Source organism: Musca autumnalis, unplaced genomic scaffold, assembly GCF_047663935.1.
Source record: "Musca autumnalis isolate F117 unplaced genomic scaffold, ASM4766393v1 scaffold_3, whole genome shotgun sequence".
Classification (NCBI taxonomy): domain Eukaryota; kingdom Metazoa; phylum Arthropoda; class Insecta; order Diptera; family Muscidae; genus Musca; species Musca autumnalis.
In genome coordinates, this window is record NW_027411866.1 from 24,352,692 (window position 1) to 24,360,529 (window position 7,838).

Genomic DNA, 7,838 nt, shown 5'->3' on the forward strand with positions numbered 1-7,838 from the left:
GTTGACGTTCGTAATCTGCCTTTATTTCATAAGATTATTAAGTATAAAAACCCGGTTTTGCTATATAGACAATTTGAATTCTTCCACATCCCTAGGAATCCCCAAATATTCATACGTAGAATTTGGATTTGAATTTCTTGTTCGTATTGCACGTACATAGAATATATTACACCTGGAATTACGAATCTTTTCCCATTCAAATAATGGTTTTAGGTTAAAACTTTTGGAACATTTTAACAGACCTTTGATCGTGTTCTAATCTTAACATTAGTGTTACTTGTAACTAGGACTATTTCTGATTATATATTTTTTTCTTCTTGTATTGTTACGTATAGTTCAAAAACTTTCATATTTTTCTTTTATATAATAAGTATAGCTCTGTTCCAGGACTAAAAAGTTTTTACAATTTTTACAACTTTTACACATTTTGCGTTCCCGTACACAAAATTTATATGAAAATCGTTTACGACTTTTACCACTTTATAAAGTACAGGAACAGGCCATATGTTTATTCAGATGTACATATATATTTGAAATGTAATGTTTTTGGCCTTAAAGGCTTTGTATTGCATATATGGATTAAATAAATAAACCTTGTTTATAACAAAAAGCAGAATATTAATGAATAACTGTTATAAAAGAACATTGCACATTTTATAAAACGAGATGTACAAAATTCAATGTATATTTTTACTGGACTATTAAAAATTGCGCAACAGTTAGAAAAGAATAGCTAGTAGTTTACATATTTTATCGCAAAGATTTATTTTGTTAAGTAGTATATGCAAAACTGGCTTCAACATCATTTAAATATTCACACAAAAAGTTTCGATTTGATATGGCTGTGCGGGTTGAGTTATTTGATAAAGCGGTATCTACTGGTTGAATACTTGTGATTGAAGAATTAATTTCTATAGATCCATCAAGTGGCGTTAACCGCAGATAATTGTGTAATATCACTGTCGCCAAAATAACCTAATTAGAATATAAATAATTAGTGAACAGATGCACTCTGTTTAATTGGTAATTACCTTTGTTGCATTTTTCGGTGAAAAACGAAAACTACGTTTGCTTAGGACCTTAAAATAATGGATTTTCTTCTCGAAAACCAACATGGGATCTAAAAGTTGACAAAAAGGTTTTCATGTATGTATTTGCTCATAAGTCGAAGGTCACACAGGAGTGGCTTTATTGAAACTTTTATGTATTCTTAAATCGAGTTCCCCGACCAAGGACTTAAGTTAAGGTCACTTTAGGCAAATACAGTGTGCGCTTACTGAGAGCACGTGAATATAAATGTCAATGCATTATTTACGCTGCCTTGCTCTTAGTCTGTGTTTAGACACACAAATTTCTCGGGAAAGTAAATTGAGTTTTTGGGAGAGAGCGGAGAGGAAAGAGCTCCTCAATACTCTTTCCTACCCCCTATTGCCTAAAAACTGAATTTACTTTCCCGTGTGTCTAAACACGGACTTAGTAAGCGCACACTGCCGGTCGTTCGTGCAAATATTTGCCTAATGTGACCTTACCTTAAGGTATTCTTATAGAAAACCCAAAAGGTCGAATTTCTTCTTCTATAAGACATCTAGGTATTAGATAGAAGACCTCTAGGTCGCCTGATTAAATTCCCACTTACCTTCCTGTAGAAGACACGTGAATCGTCTGTTAGAAATGCTATTTCTATTAAGAACCATGATTCTGATCACCGCACACATTAAGCCTTCCATGTATGTTATTTCCATTGGCAATCTGGCCTGGTCATATATTGCTGTTGTTGTAAAATTCATTAACAATAAAATAAGCTTATCATTTACACCAATCAATGTCAAACCTTAAAGAGAAGAAGAAGAAGACGGAAGGGGGTAAAGAATATAACGGACACAGAGAAAGCTGCATTACAAAAGAAAATAACTTGGCATAGACATCGTATACACACACACGAGAAACATGAAACGAGAAACCGTGAATAAAAACGAGACTATGAAACAAATAGGAAGACACAATAAAAATGACGGAAATAAAAAAACAACAACAAAAAATCTTCTCTATTCAGTTGTGTGTGGAAAGAAGGCAAGCAAAAAAAAAAAAGAAAACGAAGAGCCCAAACGAACTTAATATCTACTCTGGCATACATTTTGTTTGTAGCGACCTCTGAGAACCCAAAGCAACTTTGCTTAAACGCCAACCAGAAAGACTGGCACAAGACTGCTGCCGCTGAAAGTCTCTTGCGACAGGCCCCGTTTGTCGTTTTACTTTGCTTCGGTGTTTTTATTTTTAAATGAGGTCTTGTTCATATCCGGCAAAAGGCCTCGCAACAACGACGACGACATGGCAACCCAAGTGTGTATTTAGGCTACAACAACTGTGGAGAACTGTGGGAATTGGGAATTGCGTGGCGCGCAAAAAAACAAGCGGGGCAAATAAACTAAAGGCCAAACTAAAGTTCGCAATGCCTCAAGCAGTTGGTATGTCTGTGTAAAGATTATTTTCTTTTTGTTTTTTTAGCAATGACTGACTACGTCAGCCATTCAGCCAGTAAATAGAAAACAATAACAACAACTAATGTTTTATACCCAGCTAAATGAAGTGTAAAGTTGTTTTATTATACGCCACGACGCATTACGACGACTACAAAATCGGCAAACTTAAATTTGACATTTCTAGCTTGGCGTTGAAAACTGGTTTTTGGTTTGGGGTAAAGAATCTCCCAGCATTCAATGGCCATATGAATGAATGAAGTGATCTCATCGAAGGTAGCAACAGCAGCTGTTCATTTTGGAGGAAAAAAACAAGTAAGAACGGCGTTAAGTTCGGCCGGGCCGAACTTGTTATACCCTCCACCACAAGTTGTTTTGAAGTAAAATGGAATAGGTAATTAGTTTCCTTTCGTGTATGAAGAAGACTTAATACTAAATTTCAGCAATTTCGGTAAAACAATGTGAGGCACCATTCTATGGGGGCTATTTCAAAATGTCGATCTATACCGACAAATTTCTGACGGAAAGTTTTTAGGCTCAAAGAAGACTAAATACCAAATTTCCTATATTTCGGTAAGAGAATGTGACTAAAACTTAAAAAATACCGAAAGTCAAGAAGTACGCTTCTATGGGAATATAGGAAGATGTGGACCTATACTGATAATACTCTTCTGGAATATTTTATAACTCTTGGAAGACGAAATAACGAATTTCAGCCATTTCGGTTGGATATTGACGTCACAATCTTCAGTATTACAAAAATCGGGAGGTACCGTTCTATGGGGGCTATATGAAGGCGTGGACCTATACCGACAAATTTAAGGGGGAAGTTTGAGCACCCCCAAGTCTAAATACCAAATTTCAGCCATTTCGGTGGAATATTGAGGCCAAAGCGTTCAAAATACCGAAAATCGGGAGGTACCGTTCTATGGGGGCTATATGAAGGCATGGACCGATACCGATAAAGTTCTGGGGGAAGTTTTATACCACCAACGTATACTAAGTACCAAATTTCAGCCATTTCGGTGTGATAATGAAGCTAAAACCTTGAAAATACCGAAAATCGGGAGGTACCGTTCTATGGGGGCTATATAAAGGTGTGGACCGATACCGACAAAATTCTGGGGGAAAGTTTTATACCCCTAAAGAAGACTACGTACCAAATTTCAGCCATTTTGGTAGGATAATGAAGCTAAAACCTTAAAAATACCGAAAATCGGGAGGTACCGTTCTATGGGGGCTATATGAAGGTGTGGACCGATACCGACAAAATTCTGGGGGAAAGTTTTATACCCCTAAAGAAGACTACGTACCAAATTTTAGCCATTTTGGCAGGATAATGAAGCTAAAACCTTAAAAATACCGAAAATCGGGAGGTACCGTTCTATAGGGGCTATTTCAAAACGTGGACCGATATATCCCATTTTCAATACCAACCATCCTGCAAGTAATAAAAACTTCTGTACCAAATTTTTACCCTCTATCTTTAAAATTGCGAGCTGTATCTTGATTTCAACAGACAGACGGACGGACAGACGGACATGGTCAAATCGACATAGAATTTTATGCTGATCAATAATATATATACTTTATAGGGTCTCCGACGAATATTTCGATGTGTTACAAACGGAATGACAAATTTAATTATACCCTCCATATGGTGGAGGGTAAAAAAAAAACACAGATATAAAATTAAATACAAAATCGCAATTGCACACACCTTTGTAATTCGAAATCTGTGAATGTCTGATGATAATGTCGTAATTGCAGGTATTGAGCCGCACACCTGTTTCAAAGATCTTGAATAACTTTCTTATTCAAGAGATGCAAGTTGTTCAATCCCAATGGGCAAAAACCTCCATTTATTGTGGCCTCAAAGGCATGTTAGAAATCCTAAAAAACTTCTCTGAGGCTTTTTAGAAATCCCTGAAAATCCAAATTTGTTGCGACTTCTAAGGCCTTTTAGAAATCCTAAAAAATCCTTAGATCCTAGAAATTACTAAGAAATCCCAATATTTTTTTCTGAGGCCTTTTAGAAATCCTTAAATAATTCCCGTTTATTGTGGACTCTAAGGCTTAGAAAACCTTAACAAATTCCTGTTTGTTGTGGCCTATAAGACATCCTACAAAAATTTAAGAAATTGTGGCTTCAAGGCCTCTTAAATTTTTTTAAGAAATTCCCACATATTGTGGCATCTAAGTCCATATTTAGTCCCAATTTACATTAGGCGAGTTTACTTGCGGCAATTGTCAGTTTGTAGGTGAGAGAGGGGGCTGAGAGGCAAAGGGTTACCATATGCCTCACCTCTCTCTCCATCAAACTGACAATTGCCGCAAGTAAACTCGCCTAATGTAAATTGGGACTAACATTTTGCAATTTTCCTTGCGGCAATTGTCAGCTTGAACGAGAGAGAGAGGTGAAGCATATGGTAACCCTTTGCCTCTCGGCACCCTCTCTCACCGACAAACTGACAATTGCCGCAAGGAAAATTGCGTAATGTAAACAAGGACTAAAGGCCTGCGTACATAAGCTGCCTTGCCTGCTTACCTTGCTTACTTCTGATAAAAGAATAAAAAAGAAAAGGGCAACCCAGTTCGTAATTTCCTCGGCCTTCTTTATTCTTTTATTTTTATTATGTCAAAAATGAGGCAGGAAAGCAAGGCAATCAGGCAGAGCAGCTTATGTACGCAGGCCTTAAGGGCTTTTAGAAAATTCTAAGGAATTCCCATTAATGTGTTTCCCTAAGGGATCTTAAAAATCCCCATAAACAACATATGGGCTCCTCAGAGCCGTCTTTCCATTGTAGGTATCACCATTTTCAGAAGTACGTTTTTAGAAATCCCCATTTATTGTGGCCTTTAATTACTTTTAAAACTCATTGATAAATCTCCATTTTGTTTGCTGCCTCGATGGACTTTTAGAAGTCCCTAAGAAATCCTAACTTATTGTGGCCTCTGAGGGCTTTTGGAAATCCTTAATAAGTCGCCATTTATTGTGTCCTCTAAAGTCTTTTAGAAATCCTTAGAATGTTCCCATTTATTGTGACGTCTTAGGCTGTTTATAAATACCTCATAAATCCCGATTTAATGTGGCTCCCAAGGCCTTTTTATTGTGGCCTGTTAGGATTTTAAGAAATTCCCATTCATTGTGGTCTCTAAGGCCTTTTAGAAATCCGTAATAAATCCCCAAAACAAAAACAGTTGGGATTGTCCGACTGTGATTTCCAAGAATTAATTTGAAATTACGGATTAACTGATTGAAGGAAATCTTCTTAGCAGAAGGTGAATGTTTAGAGAAGAGCTCGCAGTGGGGTGATTTATAGAAGCGCTCCCAAACCAATGGAATGTTTGGGTGTATCTTCTATACTGATTAACGGAATTGATTAGCTTGCAAGAAATATTTGGGCTTGGTACAGGTTTTAAGCATCCTGGAGAGTATTCATAAAAACTATTTAAAGAACCTTAAAAGAAATCATCTATATCAGGAAGTGGTAAGTAGTTGGAGTTATAGATATGTCTTAGAGTCTCTTTCAAATCCAAAAATTGATATCCATTCTACAGTACAGTCAAATAAATCGATGAAAGTATTTAGAAACGAAATGAAGAGATTCTTTTAAGACGGCCAGAAGACAGTCATTAATTAAGGACAGAAGGTCAACTTTAGAGACGCCCAAATGGAAATCTTTATAGGCCATCACAAGGGAATCTCAGTAGAAGTCCATAAGGTAGTCTTTCATATATGTACAAGCAGAAGGGACACTTTTTAGATGACCTGAAAGGAGTTTTATAGACAAGAAGAAGGAAGTCGGTATAAAAAATAACTTTAAATGCAAATATGCCAGGTTTTGTGGGACTTCCTATCCTCATCTCATACATGGATCTTGAGGGATTGAAGAGAGACAGGCGAATATGGGACAACGGTAGTCATTTTTCGAAACAGTTGGGATTGTCCCATTATTATTTCCAAGAATTAACTTTAAATTACGGATTAACTGATTGAAGGAAATCTTCTTAGCAGAAGGTGAATCTTTAGAGAAGAGCCCAAAGTGGGATGATTTATAGAAACGCTCCCAAACCAATGGAATGTTTGGGTGTATCTTCTATACTGATTAACAGAATTAATTAGCCAGGACCTTCAATTGAAGACCACCATCTGCAATAAATATTTGGGCTTGGTACAGGTTTGAGTATCCTGGAGAGTCTTCATAAAAACTACTTAAAGAGTCTTCATAAAAACTATTTAAAGAAATCATCTATATCAGGAAGTGGTAAGTAGTTGGAGTTATGGGCATGTCTTAGAGTCTCTTTCAAATCCAAAACTATATATCTATTCTACAGTAGAGTCAAATAAATCGATGGAAGTATTTAGAAACGAAATGAAGAGATTATTTTAAGACGGCCAGAAGACAGTCATTGATTAAGGTCAGAAGGTCAACTTTATAGGCGCCCAACTGGAAATCTTTATAGGCCATCACAAGGGAATCTCAGTAGAAGTCCATAAGGCAGTCTATTATATATGTACAAGCAGAAGTGACACTTTTTAGATGACCTGAAAGGAGTTTTATAGACAAGAAGAAGGAAGTCGGTATAAAAAATAACTTTAAATGCAAATATGCCAGGTTTGGTGGGACTTCCTATCCTGACAGTCTCATACATGGATCTTGAGGGATTGTAGAGGGGCAGGCGAATATGGGACAACGGTAGTCATTTTTGGAAACAGTTGGGATTGTCCCATTATGATTTCCAAGAATTAACTTGAAATTACGGATTAACTGATTGAAGGAAATCTTCTTAGCAGAAAGTGTATCTTTAGAGAAGAGCCCGAAGTTGGATGATTTTTAGAAACGCTCCCAAACCAATGGAATGTTTGGGTGTATCTTCTATACTGATTAACGGAATTAATTAGCCAGGACCTTCAAGTGAACACCACCACCTACAAGAAATATTTGGGCTTGGTACAGGTTTTAGCATCCTGGAGAGTCTTCATAAAAAGAACCTTAAAAGAAATCATCTATATCAGGAAGTGGAAAGTAGTTGGAGTTATGGGCATGTCTTTGAGTCTCTTTTAAATCCAAAAAAGTATATCTATTCTACAGTAGAGTCAAATAAATCGATGGAAGTATTTAGAAACGAAATGAAGAGATTATTTTTTTTAAGACGGCCAGAAGACATTCATTAATTAAGATCAGAAGGTCAACTTTATAGGCGCCCAACTGGAAATCTTTATAGGCCATCACAAGGGAATCTCAGTAGAAGTCCATAAGGCAGTCTATTATATATGTACAAGCAGAAGTGACACTTTTTAAATGACCTGAATGGAGTTTTATAGACAAGAAGAAGGAAGTCGGTATAAAAAATAAC

General features: G+C 36.5%; 1 protein-coding gene across 2 annotated transcripts; it reads right to left on the minus strand.

Moving 5' to 3' along the window:
• Nucleotides 1–745: 745 nt before the first annotated feature.
• Nucleotides 746–2,564, minus strand: LOC141398848 (uncharacterized). 2 transcript variants are annotated; one of them, XM_073976563.1, is made up of 4 exons: nucleotides 2,133–2,564; nucleotides 1,637–1,768; nucleotides 1,032–1,120; nucleotides 746–975 (listed from the first exon to the last, which is right to left on the minus strand). In XM_073976563.1, exons 2-4 carry the CDS (start codon nucleotides 1,740–1,742, stop codon nucleotides 772–774), a joined length of 399 nt encoding a protein of 132 aa, XP_073832664.1. In that variant the 5' UTR covers nucleotides 1,743–1,768; nucleotides 2,133–2,564; the 3' UTR covers nucleotides 746–771. The 2 variants fall into 2 exon arrangements, with proteins under 2 accessions (XP_073832664.1, XP_073832663.1); XM_073976562.1 differs by lacking the exon at nucleotides 2,133–2,564 and adding an exon at nucleotides 1,832–2,056.
• Nucleotides 2,565–7,838: the final 5,274 nt, after the last annotated feature.

What these genes read in the sequence shown, in the direction of transcription:
- LOC141398848 (XM_073976563.1), bottom strand. Translation starts at nt 1,742, where the DNA reads ATGGAAATAACATACATGGAAGGCTTAATGTGTGCGGTGATCAGAATC. An exon ending in CACGTGTCTTCTACAGGAAG is followed by an intron (nt 1,121 to 1,636) that starts GTAAGTGGGAAT and finishes GTCAACTTTTAG; the next exon opens with ATCCCATGTTGGTTTTCGAG. An exon ending in CACCGAAAAATGCAACAAAG is followed by an intron (nt 976 to 1,031) that starts GTAATTACCAAT and finishes TATTCTAATTAG; the next exon opens with GTTATTTTGGCGACAGTGAT.